The sequence below is a fragment of the Phycodurus eques genome, chromosome 4 (genome assembly GCF_024500275.1).
Source record: "Phycodurus eques isolate BA_2022a chromosome 4, UOR_Pequ_1.1, whole genome shotgun sequence".
NCBI classification, from domain to species: domain Eukaryota; kingdom Metazoa; phylum Chordata; class Actinopteri; order Syngnathiformes; family Syngnathidae; genus Phycodurus; species Phycodurus eques.
The window spans coordinates 13,401,549-13,418,951 of record NC_084528.1 but is presented as its reverse complement, the minus strand read 5'-3'; the positions used below and the strand labels follow the sequence as shown (position 1 = coordinate 13,418,951).

The 17,403-nt window shown below is 40.7% G+C and overlaps 1 protein-coding gene across 4 annotated transcripts in view; it reads right to left on the bottom strand.

Moving 5' to 3' along the window:
• map7d1a (MAP7 domain containing 1a) overlaps window positions 1–17,403 on the bottom strand; it is an 84,233-nt gene that overhangs the window by 40,922 nt on the left and 25,908 nt on the right. For 2 of the 4 annotated variants that reach the window (XM_061674058.1, XM_061674061.1), the window contains exons 3-5: window positions 8,861–8,929; window positions 6,259–6,279; window positions 911–1,074 (exon numbers count right to left, since the gene is read on the bottom strand). In XM_061674058.1, coding sequence (XP_061530042.1) covers window positions 911–1,074; window positions 6,259–6,279; window positions 8,861–8,929 — 254 coding nt within the window. The remainder of the gene's footprint in view (window positions 1–910; window positions 1,075–6,258; window positions 6,280–8,860; window positions 8,930–17,403) is intronic. The other 2 variants (XM_061674059.1, XM_061674062.1) reach the window with 1 other exon arrangement.

Genomic DNA, 17,403 nt, shown 5'->3' with positions numbered 1-17,403 from the left:
ACAGCTTTCTGTTAAAGGTAAAAAGTAGGGTTGCATGATATTGGAAAAACTATTTTTTTAAACCTGTGATGTGAAATAATACAGGATCAGTGTTGTGGAAGTTCATTTTGTATGCAAACTAGTTCAAAGTTCAGTTCATTGTTCCAAAAAGGAACTAGCTCAGTTCATAATTCAAAAATTTTTAAGTCAATGGTCGTAGGCTTGATGCGGTTTTGCAATTAAGGGTTATGCCACCAATTATGCTCCTGACTGAGGAGTATCTGCAACATTTGCACAATCAACATTGTCCCAGATTATCGCACTACTCGCTTGAAGTCTTGGCGCCCTTTGCACAATGGTCATTGCACCGGACTATTGCAATATTAGTCATTCAAACTGCTGTGCTAGAGGACTCTGCATCTTTTTGCACAATTGTCAAAAAAAATACAAATAAATGTACCAGCATTACCAGATAACGAGGGACCCTTTATTGCTCAGTGACTGTTTTTTGTCAATGTCTTTATGTTCCAAAAGTATTCTCTGTTAATTGACTGTCTGTTGTCGTACTAGAGCAGCTCCAACTACCGGAGACAAATTCCTTGCGTGTTTTTTGGACATACTTGGCAAATAAAGATGATTCTGATTCTGAAGCTGGAATTCTGAAGTTTTGTCTCATATTCGTCTTTTGATCTGAAACCCAAATGTCTTCAGTATACAACAAAAACATGGGAACTGACCTTGCCATTCCAATGCTTTTGGAGGGGACTGTACTGTCGGCGACTAAATAAATGATGACAGGATGCAAATAACTCCAAAGCCATAGTTTTACACCCCAGTGTTAGGTGAAACATTTATTTATTGAAGCGAATAGCGTGCATCTATTTTGAGGACATCACAGTGAACTGAGTACAACCATGAAGGCATCACTTACTTTGTTCTTCTCCAGCTTCTGCTTTTGCCGCTCCTCCAGGGCGGCGCGGCGTTTCTCTGCCAGGACACGTTGTTCTTCCAGTCTCCTGCGCCGCTCCTCCAGCTGCTGCTCCCTTAGCTGTCGCGCCCTTTCCTCTTTCTCCAGCCACTGGCTCTTCTTCGCTGCTGAAGTGAGAAGAAAGAGAAGACGAAGTGAGAAGGTCAGAGGAGCACTGGATGAAAGGAGGCCTTATATGAAAAGTCTTTTTTTTTTTCAAACTTCTTAGCAGTTTTCAATTCAGAGAGACATGAAAGCTGTTCAGAGTACTTAAACTGAAAGCCCCTTCCAGAAAGGTCGTTGTGATTCCTTGAAAAGTTCTATTCAAAGTCAAAAACCTCTCACATTTAAAGGTCTTTGTGTTTTGAAAATAAATCAAATTATACGACAAATGGATGGATATTTGCTACTTCTTGCTGAGTGGTAATCACATCAAACTTCAACTTCAGTAATACGCACACTTTGAAATGGAAATTGCTCCTTGCAGCTTCCCTGCTGTATATACAATGCTCTCTTTTGTTACAAAGACTAGAAAGTAAAACCTCCAAAGCACTTGATGAAACCAAAGCAACTAATTGTAGAATTTGGGATTGAGGTGCTGGATTGTAGCATGAGTATTTTTACCATTTCTGAAAGATTATTCTGAGCATTTATCCTGTGGTTTAGGGTGTTAAGAGTGATTTTTCCTCCCTGATCTGCTCAGAAAAACATTCAGTGCGGACAACTGCAAAGTGTTCTATACACTATATACTGACAATCGGGCCAAATTTCAGGATTTTCCATCGATTTTGATCAAATTCAGCAAAGGTCTCAAAGATTATCCTGAGCAATCATCCTGTGGGGCGGCAAGGTAGCCAACTGGTTAGCACATCTGCCTCACAGTTCTGAGGACCTGGGTTCAAATCCGGCCTCGCCTGTGTGGAATTTGCATGGTCTCCCCGTGCCTGCGTTGGTTTTCTCTGGGTATTCTGGTTTCCTCCCACATCCCAAAAACATGCATGGTAGGTTAATTGAAGACTTTAAATTGCCCGTAGATGTGAATTTGAATGCGAATGGTTGTTTGGTTATGTGTGCCCTACGATTGGCTGGCGAACAGTTCAGGGTGTACCCCGCCTCTTGTCCGGAGATAGCTGGGATAGGCTCCAGCACACCCGCCACCCCAGTGAGGATAAGCGGTACAGAAAATGAATGAATGAATGAATGATCCTGTGGTGTGTTCAGAGTGATTTTTCCTCCATGATCTGCTCAGCAAGACGACAACAATCGAGAATTTTAAACCCGTTCAATATTTCTGATCTCAAATCCTTAAGTGATGCACGTGATTGGTCTGTGTATTTCCTGTGTATACATTTAGTAATGTAATGACCAGAAAAGCTGTTAGATAAATTACAGGCATCCGTCATACGGATAGAACTGGTTCTGAATGTGGACAGGAGTCCAGTTATTGAGCACCTGTGCTTTAGTGCAAAATGGCAGTGCAAAATGGCTTTAGTGCAAAGGTTTAATATTACACTCCGGAGTGTCAACATGTTGTCAAATGGTGGATTTGAGCTCATCAGCTTCAAAATTGCCATCATGAATGTGTCTGTTTTAGGGCCTAAAACAAAAACTTAAAAAAAGGGCTTCCTGACAGGGATCAATGCTGCGAAGTACAATGATGATTTAGCAAAGTGAAGTCATTAAATAATTATAAGCAGCAGTCCGCTCTTAAGTGTCTGACATGAAGTATTGATGACATCTGCAAGACAAGGCTTCTAGGGAGCTAACTTCTGTGCACGACAACAAAGACCCAACATGAAAAATCTAAGTCTTCTTGGGCGAGACCTCTCTTTAAGATGATAGTATAAACACAAGTTTTGAATGATCGCTTCTTTTATCCAAGTCTGACTGAAGGTATTAGATGGGTACCATCTGGCATTCCCTGGACTGCTGATCCCCCAATTACATTGATCCACACAGCATTCAAGCTCAACACAGCTGGATTAGACCACAAGACATTACTGAATGTAGTAGACTAAGGAATTCTGCTTCGACACAGTTAAGGCAGAGTGTAAATGGAATTTGCCTTTGAGATATTATGAGTATAATACATGTATAAAGCCACATAAAACTAAAACTCCATTACAAGCCCCCAGCTGGCCTACACTCATACTGTTCACCAGTTCAATGGTACCAGGCTTCAGCACGGTTGACCCTCATCCCTTTTCCCCCTGCACTCATCGGCTGAAGTCGTTTTATTACACAGATTAGAGGTAACCATTAATCCATCATTTGGGTGGCCAATTCTCCTGTGCGTAAACCCAGCTCTTGGGGGGGAAAAAAACATCCTAGAGTCAGAGAGGTGTACCATGTTTGAGTGGACGATCATCATATCATTTAGGTGACTGAAAAGATTTTCATCTGTGACATTTGAGGTTTTTTTTTGTGTTTTTGTAATGGAACAACTGGAAGTTCAAAATCCAACCACCAAGCCACTGTGACCCACTTTGGGATTTCCCATAAAAGGCCACAATTTAATTGGGGTAGTTATTTTTGTAACGTCATCTCACAGAGATTAATTTAGCAGTTAGATGAAATCAGTCTGTTGCTAAATGGAAAGGCGTATGGATGTTCATAATGAGGAAGGCTTGAATAATGACAATAATAAAAATAATAATAGTTACTATTATTCATTCATTCATCTTCCGTATCGCTTATCCTCACTTGGGTCGCGGGCGTGCTGGAGGCTATCCAGCTGACTCTGAAGATAGCTGGGATAGCCTCCAGCACACCCGCAACCCTAGTGAGGATAAGCGGAACGGAAAATGAATGAATGAATGAATGAATGGATGGATGGATGGATGGATGGATAGATGGATGGATGGATGGATAGATGGATGGATAGATAGATAGATAGATAGATAGATAGATAGATAGATAGATAGATAGATAGATAGATAGATAGATAGATAGATAGATAGATAGATAGATAGATAGATAGATAGATAGAGACAGTGCCGTCAAAAAGTAAAAGCTCAACTCCTTTGTTTTTGCTGTATACTGAAGACATTTGGCATAACCCTTACTTGCCTTAACTGCATCAAGCCTGCGATCCATTGACTTCAGACTGTTGCATACTTCGTTTGAAATGATTTTTCCAGGCCTTTACTGCAGCCTCTTTCAGTTCTTGTTTGTTTCTGAGGGTTTCTCCCTTCAGTCTCCTCTTCAGGAGGTAAAATGGATGCTCTATTGGGTTAAGGTCCAGTGATTGACTTGGTCAGTCAAAGACCTTCCACTTTTCCCCCTGATTAAGTCTTATGTTGTGTTGGCAGTGCGTTTTGGGTCATTGTCTTGTTCCATAATGAAGCTTCTCCCGATTAGTTAGGATGCATTTGTCTGTAAATTCCCACACAAAATGGTTTTGCAGACTTCAGAATTCATTCTGCTACTACCATCATGAGTTACATCATCAATAAAGACTAGTGAGCCCGTTTCAGAAGCAGCCATGCAAGGCCAAGCCATGACATATCCTCCACCATGCTTCACAGATGAGCTTGTGTGTTTTGGCAGATCATTTCATTCTCTTTGGCCTCTATAGTTCTTCTCTCAAAGTCTTCTTTGAACAGTGGATTGTGATACCTTCACCCTGCCCTGTGGGGGTTGGCAGTAATGTCACTGACTGTTGTCTTTGGGTGTTTCTTCACCGCTCTCACAATGTTTCTGTCATCAACTGCTGTTGATACCCTTGGCCGACCTGCTCAATGTGTTATATAGGCTATGCCCAATGTTTGTGCTATAGCTCTGCCCGATTTTCCCTCTTCTCTCAGCTTCAAAATGGTTTGCTTTTCTCCCATAGAAGAACTCTCTGGTCTTCATGTTTGCTTAACAGCAAATGCAGTTTTCACAGGTGAAACCCAAAGCCAAAAACAGGCACTATCTAATGTTTAAACAATCAATCTAAAGGGCAACACCTGAGAAACTAGAAACACCCATCAGTCACATGTTCCAATCATTTTGATCACCTGAAAAGTGGGTGGGCTCAAACAAAAGGTGCTCTGTCCTGAGTTGTTTAACACATATTGATGTAAATACCATGAAATAAAAGCTGGAATTTGTAACTTTTATCTCATATTAAATCTTTTGATCTGAAACCCAGCGGCACGGTGGGCGACTGGTTAGAGCGTTAGCCTCACAGTTCTGAGGACCCGGGTTCAATCCCCAGCCCCGCCTGTGTGGAGTTTGCATGTTCTCCCCTCGCCTGTGTGGATTTTCTCCGAGCACTCCGGTTTCCTCCCACATCCCAAAAACATGCATTAATTGGAGACTGTAAATTGCCCGTATGTGTGAATGTGAGTGCGCATGGTTGTTTGTTTGTATGTACCCTGCGATTGGCTGGCAACCAGTTCAGGGTGTACCCCGCCTCCTGCCCGATGACAGCTGGGATAGGCTCCAGCACGCCCGCGACCCTAGTGAGGAGAAGCGGCTCAGAAAATGGATGGATGGATGGATCTGAAACCCAAATGTCTTCAGCATACACCAAAAATAAAGGTATTGACCTTCCCTTTCCAATACTTTTGGAGGGGCCTGTAGATATGCATTCATATATAGAGTATTTTGTACGTATGTATGTGTACATGTATGTATAACTATATACATAGGCTTTGGGTGAAAATTTTAATGCATGCTCTTTTTTTAAATGTATAGTTGAGGTATCGGATCGGGACTTGGCAGATCCTTAAATTCAAAGACTCAGGTGCAATAAAATATGATCGGGACATCCCTGATAATAATAATAATACATTTTATTTATAGACGCCTTTCAGGCCACTAAATGTCACCCTACAAACATAGAAAGAGATTAAAATCCTGGCCGCATCAGAGTAACTGAAGACCCGGCATTTATCTGCCTCACACACAGGCGGCGTTTCTACAGTACTTCAGAATTATTGCCAGGTCATGTTCTGTATGAACAGCAGTGACACAGAAAAAAAGGCACAAAAATGGCAACTTTGAACAGGCAGTGTGAAATTTGAAGGGCTATATGAATGAAACAGTTGAAGGGCCGGGCAATATGACCAGAATTAAGAAATGAGAGACTAATTATTTGAGAGAAAATGAGTCTGAATACAGTAAGATGCATTGTAACACTATATCTGAATTTGGTTCAGTGACTGCTAAATTTACTGTTGTAAGAAGGGTGGTTTTGGTGTATTGCCCAGCAACCTCCATATAATATAAACTTGAACTGAGTTACATGGAACCAAATGAGCAGGATGACCAATGAAGTCTTAGGACGACCACCACCAGCACATACACAAAGGTGAGTAACTTACCTTGAAGCTTGCTGAGCTCTTCTGCAGGGGGGAGGGAAGGTGGGTGAGAGAGAAAACAAGCAGCTGTCAATCATGCAAAGCAGTGCACTGTGTGTTACTCAGGCAAGTGATATAAAATAAAGTCAAATCCACAATTTTTAAAGCGGATGTATTATGGAAATTTACTTTTCAATGTTTTGTTTACAAATAGTTGGGTCTTTGGCGTGCCTGCCCAACCAACAGGTAAAGTACTAAGTTTTTCTGCCCACGACTTGATCAGCTATTTTGGCTAAAGATCCAGAGCCACTTTCAAGGTCAGAATAAACTGTGAAACACTATTGTACAGAAACATCCACATCCCCCACAGGTGCGACACCTCTGCTATCATGTCAAAGCTAAAAAGATAAGCAGAGCTGCATTGTGTTTTGTTGGCCGCACAGGTTAGCGTTAGCTACCATCGTTAGATTCTGATAAGCAACACATACTTGACTAGTCGGTGAAGCTGTTGGTGCAATGGTGGTATATTTGTGCTTGGTGGTTTGTCCATGTGCCACATACACACAGTGTATTGTATGAACTGCTGCTTCCATGAGTGAAAATGCTTTTCTTGTCTTTAAAGGTGGTTGGTCGTTTTTTCCCACACTTTGCTCCCACTAGTAGAAGCTACTTGCCTGGGATAGAGACTGAGCTCTGATGCAAATAGCAGAAAACCTTTCACATCACCTTTCCTTTTAAAAATGGGCACCAGCACACTTTCCTCCATCCTCCATTCCTCAGGCATCTTCTCACCCGATAGAATTATGTTGAACAAAGTGGTCAAAAACTCCATAGCCACCTCTCCTAGAGGCTTTCATACCTCCATAGGTATGTCATCAGGACCCCCCTTTAGAGCCTTTCTAACTTCGCCCTTACTAATCATTGCTACTTCCTGGTCCACCACACTTGCATCTTGTACTCTTCTTTCTCTCTGATTTTCCTCATTCATCAACTCCTCAAAGTATTCTTTCCATCTATCCAGCACACTACTGGCACCAGTCAACACATCCTCTATCCTTAATCACCATAATCTGCTGCACATCCTTCACCTCTCTATCCCTCTGTCTGGCCAACATGTCCATTAAAATCTGCACCAATCACGACTATCTCTCTGTCTGGGATACTTCACCCAGCTCCTTGCAGAATTTCTCTTTCACCTCGAGGTCACATCCTACCTGTGGGGCATAGACACTAATTACATCATACAAAACACCCTCAATTTCAAGTTTTCAGCCTCATCACTCGATCTGATACTCTTTTCACCTCCAAGACATTCTAAGCTAACTCTTGCTTTAAAATCATTTCTCTTCCCATCTACACCATAGTAAAATAATTTGAACCTAAACTTCTAGCCTTACTGCCTTTCCACCTGGTCTCCTGGACACAACCTTTCTCCTAATCATCATCTCAACCAACTCCCGAGCTTTTCCTGTCATAGTCCCAACATTCAAAGTCCCCACATTCAGTTCTAGGCTCTGTGCTTTCCTCTTCAGTTTCTGCCTAAGAACCCGCTTTCCACCGCTCCTTCGTTTTTGACCCACAGTAGCTGAATCTCCACCAGCGCCCTGTAGGTTAACGGCGACGGTGGTGGACGTTGTTAACCCAGGCGATGACCGATCCGGTATGGAATTCTTTGGATGAAGGCTCATACTTGTTTATATTATTATTATTATTTATATTAGTTTTAAGACGGATGCCCTTCCTGACGCAACCCTCTGCATTTATCCGGGCTTGGGACCGGCCTACAGTTTGCACTGGCTTGTGCATTTTTCAAAACATGCAGTACTTTTGACTTTACAACTTTTTGACCCCAGTGAGGATAAATGGTACAGAAAATGGATGGATGGATTTTATTAATGAAGAACTTAACTGTTTACAGAATGAATCCCGTGGCAGTATGACGTGAATTAGGAAGCTGAGCTGACGCCGTCTTATAATAATGGTGGACCTGAGAGTTAACAGTTGCATATATATCCTTCTTTGTTTCACAAATATAATTTAAATAACTTTAAAACTGTAAAATCGTGGACAAAGAAGTCAAAGCAGTTAAGTTACACACGGGGGGGACTCGCCGTGCTCGGCGCTGCAGCTTTGGTTCACTTTCCTTCCTGTTATAGTCTTTTTGTGGTGTAATCCTAACCTCAAAAGGTTCTGACGACTGTATGTAGGCTTTACCCAACATGGAGTGGTGTCTCCAAGAGAAAATACACACAAATACAAACAAAAACAGCACCAAGAGTGCTGTGACGAAATGCCATTATGGCGACTGAAGCAGCATCACAGACGTGGGGAAGGAACAATCCTGTCTGGAATGTCGATGATGCTGATACCAGAAGATCGAGTCAACAAATTAAATATCGATACTTTTGATACTTCACTCGTTTGAGGGACTGTATCTTCAGTATCGTATCAGAAAGGAAATCGGTGGTATGGATCATTATCAGAAGGAACAAAAGGAGCACATCACAGCACAAATTCTGCGCAGCAAAAGCCAACATTTATTTGTGGAGGCCAAACTTAAATTTTGGTGGCACCCACCGCTAGGGAGTGCGCTTGTGCTCTTTTTAGCGCCTTTGTTTCTACTTACCGAGATATTTGGCTTTTTCCTCTCGCCGCTCCTTGGCCAGCTGCTGCCTCTCCTCCGACTTCACCATGTCTGATGTGAGAAACACAAGACAGAAACTGCGTTTGATAGAGATATTCATAGCAGGGATGCGACGTGCTAACCACTAGATTACTGTGCGTAACAATCAGTGGGATGTGGGCAATATATGGCCCGCCAGAGCAATTTCATATGTCCCTCTGAGGACATAAAACTGAAATGACACTTCCTTGATAGACTAGTGAGCCTGATTAAATAGCATGAAGATAGGCGGATGTGTTCTTGGCATGTACTGTTGGTGGTGAGGGGCTGTTTATCTTCACCATGGAGGAATGCAAGTCTCACGGTAATGACAGGAATTAAATGTTTGTTTTGTTTTTTTCAAATCACAGCTGTCAGTCAGGACATGAAAGTGTGTGTATATATAGAAGGTGAGGATACCTGCAAATCAACACAATAATGGCTGCACAGGAAGAACATGAATGTTGTGGAATGGCCTAGCCATAGCCCAGACCTAAATCCGGTTCAAAATCTATGGAGTGACCAGAGGAGGGCTGTAATGAAAGTGATACACTCGCAATTTGACAGGTTTAGACCGTGGTCAAGATGTGCTATGCTGATAGACTCCTGCCAAAAAGGCTCAACAAGGTCATAAAAGCAAAAAAAGGTGTGCATTTAATGTGTGTCAACAGATTTTTATTTTTCATTTTTCTGGTTATTTCCGGCGGCACGGTGACCGACTGGTTAGCACATCTGCCTCACAGTTCTGAGGACCGGGGTTCAAATCCCGGCCCCGCTTGTGTGGAGTTTGCATGTTCTTCCCGTACCTGGGTGGGTTTTCTCCTGGCACTCCGGTTTCCTCCCACGTCCCAAAAACATGCGTGGTAGGTTGATTGAAGACTCTAAATTGCCCGTAGGTGTGAATGTGAGTGCGAATGGTTGTTTGTTTCTATGTGCCCTGCGATTGGCTGGCAACCAATTCTGGATGTACCCCGCCTCCCGCCCGAAGATTGCTGGGATAGGCTCCAGCAGCCCGCGACCCTAGTGAGGATAACCGATAAAGAAAATGGATGGATGGATAGTTATTTCCAATAGAAAAAAAAGTTACCCCCTAACAGATTTAGGTCTTTTTCAGGTGAATTCCACAGGTCATAGGTCACACAATTTTTTTTTAAACATTTCTGAAACAATTTATTAGGGTATTGTATTTATTTATTGCTCTATAGTTCTTTTTTTGGTCATTTTTTCTGGATATTCCAAATTTTAATCATTTTTATTTGTCTTAATAATTTGACCAGTACACTTTCTTTCTTTAATTTAATTGCACAAGCTGGCACATTATTCCTTTTTAAAATGATCTATTATGGTATTTTCCTTTTTCCTAGGTATTTAAGATTTTAATGCAACTTATATCCACCTTAAAAATGCTAATATTTGAAGACATTCCTGCATATAATATCAATCCACCCATCCATTTTCTTCCACTTATCTTCGGTTGGGTCGCGGGGGCAGTAGCTTAGTCCAGGGCCTACTCCCAGTGGAACATGCCCGAAACACCTCACAAATTGTGGTGTTCCAGCATGTAATAAGCCTTCTTAAATAGAAGCCCCAACATGTGGAACTACTACAAAAAGAAGCCTGTGTTCCAGCTGTATGTGGGTTTTTGTTATGACAGTAGTGCAACTACAGTATGTGACAAAAATATAATGACATGATTTTAAAATGGGAGATATGTGAAGTCCAGGCAGTGGGATTGACTTCTAGTTAGTAATGTTAATCATTGGTTGTCACATGTTATTAAATGTAGAGAAAATGACTGATTTTATATTTTAAGTGCTTAATACCAAATCCATATGATCACACACTGCATTTGAAGTAATGACATACTTCATTTGCATAAAATATGAAAATGTGCGCGTGCCAGCTGTATTCACATTCAATTTTCCTGAGTTATCAGTTAGCAGAAGACCACAGGGTATTTCCCTTTCACTGGGAGATCCCCTATCTCATCTCACAGTCCAGATGTTTCACATCAACTGGAAAGCAACATCTGCACCATCTAACAGGGAAAAGTGTCAACTGTAAACAATATGCCAGGGAGATGACCCAGTTTGATATTTATAGGACTGTTGTAATCCCACGTATTCCCAGTGAGGTGCTACATGTACGTGTATCATAACATCACATCCACTATGGGAAATTACACGTACTGTAGTTGGAGCTTTTGGTCTTCATGCAATTTTCACTCTTCTTATTTGACATTTCATAGCCACCATTTTCTATAGCGCTTGTCCACATTAGAGTCACTGGTGATCTGGAGCCTATCCCAGATGGCTTTGGGTGAGAAGCGGAATACGCCATGGACTGGTTGCCAACCAATCGCAGGGCACATATAGACAAATGAGCATTCACACTAATGTTCACACCTGTAGACAATTTAAGGTCGTTGATTAACCCTTTAACATGCATGATTTTGGAATGTGGGAGGAAGCTGAGAAGAGCATAAATCCAAACAGAAAACCTCAGAACTGTGAGCCAAACATTGTAACCACTAGTCTACAGTGCTGAACAATCAAGTTTTCAAAGTCATTTACACTAGGAATGCACGCTAACTATCGGCCCGATATTGAGAAAAATTACGTCACACTCATGGTCCAATAACAAAAAAACTGGACAAAAACAAGAGCCGTATCATTCCAATTAGTGATGGGCACGGCAGTTCCTTTGAGTGTACTGAATCGTTTGAATCAATTCTTTAAATTATTCTTTCAAAAGATCTGTTCACCAAATCGTTCAGTTCTTTTTCAAAAAAATGTCAGGTGCTTCCTCATTCAGTTAATGATCCATCCCTGAGGTTCACGTTCACTCAACACATTCGTCGAAGGACTATGCGTTGTTGTTGTCATGTTGTCACATATTGTAAACTAGGAAAGGCGGGGAGATTATTATTTAAAAAAAAAAAAAAAAACACCTTAAACTAAATTATCACCTACCTATCTCTCGCTCAGCAAGCTCTCGAACACCCAGCTCGGTTGTGATTGGTGAACATGCGTGCAGGGAGCTCAGCTACTGAACATCTTTCTGCATCCAGCTGGGCTCTCGCTGACCGGCGTGACTTTTCTGCATTCCACTGCACTGACACCAGGCCCCGCCACCCGGGCTTCCTGCTCACTCACCTTACTGTTATTGTCATCTGATTAGTGGAAAGCGTCTTGTGCGCTATATATAAGTTTAATGTATTACTATTATGAAATAAAAAGCTTTAATAATTGCATTAGAAACACAGAGGGAATGATATACATGTGTACGTATATACATTTATTATTAATTTACATATATTTTAAATATGTGTGCTTGACTGACTCAACATCAGCCGTTAGCTTGAAGAAACGGCTGCTAGTGAAAGCTATCCCCGCGAGGACGTCAAGGACTTGCGGTTAAAAACACTCATGAGTACATTCACTGCGTAGTACATCGTTCCTTGCGCAAACGAATCACTCATCGTACTAGTACAAGCCGAAAGAGGAGCAGCAGGGGCGGCTTGGCCGCATGCAGAAGCACAGTTGTCGAATTGAATTAACATCAAAACACACAATGGCCCTCCTTTGTTCGACGAGAAATGTGCGAGCGCCTATCCACTAATATCACTCGTGCCTGCCGTCTTGCTCGATCAGCACCAACACTGCTCCCGGCACTCTTCGCAAGCCACAAATTCAAATGTCTTTAAATAAACATTAACATGAATGACCTTATATTGTTAAACAAATATATATATAATTTATATTTGAACCTGTGTATTATTGAAGTTTGAGAAGAAAAAGTTAATTAAATGATCAATACTGTAGTATTGATTGCACAATAACAAAGCACATTTATACATTGCACCTCTTCTCAATCTCATTGTGCTTGTGTACAGTGACCATAAAAAGGCATTCTTTTATTGTTGTTACATTACATGTTAAAAAACATATGCTATATGATAATAAATGATGATATGATATTAGTATAATACTATTTTAAGTTTAATTATATTTTATATGGATAAAAAGCCATTTTATTATACTACCAGTTTGATATAAAATACAATTATGTACAATATGCATAGTAGGAGGTCATGTAGTATGTGCTCGTTTGTGCTCATCCAGTAGAATTTGTAAGATGATTACAATTCTTTATAATGCTCTAATATCATGAATCAATGGCATTAAAAAAAACTCAATGCTATCATTTATTATGAAAGTTTTTGGGAAAATATATTGTTCTGAAAAAATTGCTATCGTGGCAGGCCTAAACACATCATATATTGAGAAAGAGCAAGAGGGACCGGGAAGCAAGAACCGTGTGATATAGCTGTGGATTACCGTATTTTCACAACCATAAAGCGCACCGTATTAAAAGGCGCAGTCTCAGTTAGGGGGTCTATTTCATAAGGTAGCATGCAGGCACACTAAAACAATGTTTTTAAAAAGGCAGCGGGAGCAAAACTGAGTTCGGTTGTACTTTATTGAAGTATTTAACAATGTACTCATGTTATTTTTTGATCAATCCTCATCCACAAATCCATCAAAGTCCTCATCTTCTGTATCCGAAATGAACAGCTGGGCAAGTTCTCCAACAAACACGACGGGCAGCGTGTTGGCAGGAAATGCTCCCAGTAAGCCAAGCGGAGCGCTCACCAAAGTCACACAACAACATTCACAGATTTTGGAACTCGATGCACACATAAGGCGTGCCGCATTATAAGGCGCCCTGGCCATTTTAGAGCAAATTTAAGACTTTTAAGTGCGCCTTATGGTCGTGAAAATACGGTACTGTATCTGTATTCCGTGATGATAAATTGCAGGGACTCATTGTTTCCATGACATGTGCATCCCGGGACTCACATAGTCTCAAGTGTTAAATGAGCTACTGTATGCACAAATAAGGAGTCCCTGCTCCAGCTCTCCATCAGTTTGGGACTCCTGATATAAACCAGTTAAAAAAAAAACGATATTGGTTATTGGTATCGCTATTGTCTTGGAGAAGCAGCAAGTTATCGGTATTAAGAAAAAAAAGAAAAAAAACACTTATCGTGCATCCCTAATTTCCATATTAAACTTTTTTTTTTCAAATAAAATTGTTGGGCAATATTCGTAGTTTCATATTCCTATTTAAAAAAAACATCTATTTAACATATGTCAGCATTTAAAAAATACATAAATCAGAAATTACTCACTAGTTGCTCAGTACGTTTTTCACTGAATACTTACTCTTACTCAAGTAATTATTCAGAAGACTAGTTTTTACTTTTACTTTAGTCATATTATTCTAAAGTAACAGTGCTCTTACTTGAACTCAAGAGTTAACTCTAAGACAACTGTGGTCTAAGATAATATACAGTTACTACCCATTTTGTTTTCCTAATGGAAAAAGGGAGGTATTTATTTGTTTGAAGTGGATGACGCTGTTACAGGGAGGACCAGTTTTTCATTTCCATTATTAATTTGCGGTACGGCAAATGGCTGTTGAACTCAACAATGGAAAGACATTTTCTCCATAATTATTTTCATGTAGAAGATGGAGAGGAAGAATATAATCAGTCAGTGCACTACTTGAAGCAAATTGCTGCTGTCAGACTACAGAAGGAACGAGTAATCAGACCACAAAAACTCTCTTTTCCTGCTAATAGCCTGACTATTCACTTGGTCTAATTAAGGGGGCTACAGAGTGCTTTTCCCCTTCAAACTCTTTTGGAGACCACAAAAGCCAACAATTAACCAGCTTCACTGTGCCAGAAAAGAAACCTGACGGACAAGGAGGTCATCTCTTTTGTTGTTTTGGAAGAACTCAACCGGTTTATTTCTCAGAAAAGGAAACGCTCGGGGGACTAAATGGAGAGTCCGCTGCAAATGGATTAATGGATTAAAAAAAAGAACAGTAGAGAGAGAGAAAAGAAGCTTACATTCTCAAAAACCTCAAACATGTTTCTTCAAGTACACAAGGGCTGTAGGCTAATGGCTGCAGGAGCTAAGGGTATTCAGCATTGCTTGGACAGGGGTGTGAAGTTCAACATCCATCATGCGCTTCTCCTGCAATCGATGCGCAACAAGTGTTTTGTACATCACATCAGGCAGTCAATTGCAACTTACGACTATGCTAGTTTTTGACAAACAGCACAGCCTTTTAAAAACAGGGAATGCGGGAAATGCCTTGACGAAGATGTTACTGTAAGTTTCACACTCTACACTTCTTCAATCCGGTTGTGTTGAAAGTAAGGATGCCGATAACGTACGTCTGTACTCATACTCGTAAAAATCCTCTGATACTACGACACCAATACCAGTTTACCAGCTTGGCATTTCTATTTTGTCCTCCTCGAGCATGCGGCGTGCATTTTGGCAGTTTGCGAACAGTTCTTCAAAAAAATTCACATTTTCTTACTTCTTGACACTCCCTGTTTAGGTTTACTGTTGAACTTACACAAAAGAGAGATAATCACATGTTGTATATTTAATGAAACACATTATACAAAAGTATGCTAGCTTTGTTTTACAAAACTACGCTAGCTTCATGCTAACACATAATGCGAAACGCCAGATGGGCAAAAGAATTTGCATTTTACTTGCGCATTACAGTTAACTCTAAACCTTTAAATAAAAAATATTCAAACACAAATGATGCAGCAACATACAGTATACAGAAAGGTGATATAACAACACTCACAGCCATATACTGTATTCATACTACTCTGCGAAAAATGAGGTACACTATTTTGCCAACACTTTTCCCTCACTTGCCTTGACTCAGATATTAATTTAAGTGACAGCCCATTCTTAATCCATAGGGTTTAATATGACATTGGTTAACCCTCTACAGTTATAACATCTTAAACTCTTCTGGAAATTATTTTCACAAGGTTTAGGAGTGTGTTTATGGGAATTTATTAATTTATTTATTTTTCCTAAAGCGCATTTGTGAGGTTACAGACTGATGTTGGACGAGAAGGGCTGACTCTCAGTCTCCACTCTAATTCATCCAAAAGTGTTCTATGGGGTTGAGGTCAGGATTGTGCAGGCCAATCAAGTTCATCCACATCAAACTTTCTCATCCGTTCCTTTATGAAACTTCATTTGTGCACTGATGCACATTCATGTTGGAACAGGAAGATGCCATCTCCAAACTGTTCCCACAAAGTTGGAAATGTCCAAAATATTAGACCCTGAGCTCCAGTGAAAGAAACTCTGAGTGCTTCAGCACACCAAGAGATTTTGGATAGTCGAACAGTTTGGGGATTACCCCTTCCTGTTCCAACATGTCTGTGCACCAGTGCACAAAGCAAGGTCCATAAAACATGGATGAGAGAATTTGATATAGGTGAACTTGACTGACCTGCACAGAGTCCTGCCCTCAACCCAATAAATCACCTTTGGGTTGATTTTGAGTGGACAGTGAGCCAGGCCTTCTCGTCCAACACCAGAGTGTGACCTCACAAATATGGTCCTGGAAGAATGGACAAAAATTGCCATAAACCTTGTTGAAAGCCTTGCTACAAGAGTTGAAGCTGTTATAGCTGCAAAGGGTAGACCAACAGCATATTAAACCATATGGATTTAGAATGGGATATCACTTAAAATCGGATGTCAAGACAGGTGAGTGAATACTTTTGGCAATATAGTGTATACTACTGCAGATTAGGCATTATGGTCTTCTTTGTGTCTTTTCATCAAGCCTACGTATTATATGCATGGTTGCACCACACTCTCTCCTGGAGACCAAGGCGCGCACAACAGAAGCAGCGCATATACCTTCCGGAGCCGTGTCAGGTTCCGATGTTAAGCCTTTTTGAGCGGATAAGCCGATTTGTGGTGGCCCTTTCAGAACTTGTACTGGTGCTGTATATTCATAATATGTTACGTTTTAGTGATTATTTCGTATTTATCATCTTTTTACTGTATTATTTAAGCCCCTTTAAGAAATTATTAGTACAAATACATTCATGGCGATGACTCTGTACTAACCTCACTAAAATCAAGGCATTGCAATTGCAAAAATTAATAATAATGACATTTTAACAAGGTTATCTTGATGTCTTGTGTCTTGATGCTGTGCACACTATGTATAATTAAGGGTGCTCCGATCAGGGTTTTATGTTGCCGATTCTGGTACCAATAAGCCATGAGTGAGATCTGGCAATCACTGCCGATACGATCATATAGATTAGCTGTAAAAAAAAAAATAATAATAATAATAAAATAAATTGTAATTATTTTTGTTGTGCGCTTAGTTTTACAGTAAAATCCAACCGGGGTATCAGTAAACGGCTTAAAGCACGCTCAGGGAGGGCAGAACAACATTCTACAGGCTGCAAAGTACGAGTTGCTGTATGAGGCTAGCGGGGTTAGCTTCGGTTCGGCTATCATCTTGAGGCTAAACCGAATGCGTGCTCGTTTATCCAGTCAGGCGCTACTGGGTGCGGTTTCTCTTTGTGTCATCACAACATCCTGTGTTGGACAAGAAGTTTCGGTGATAAAATAATTTGAGTCCAACAC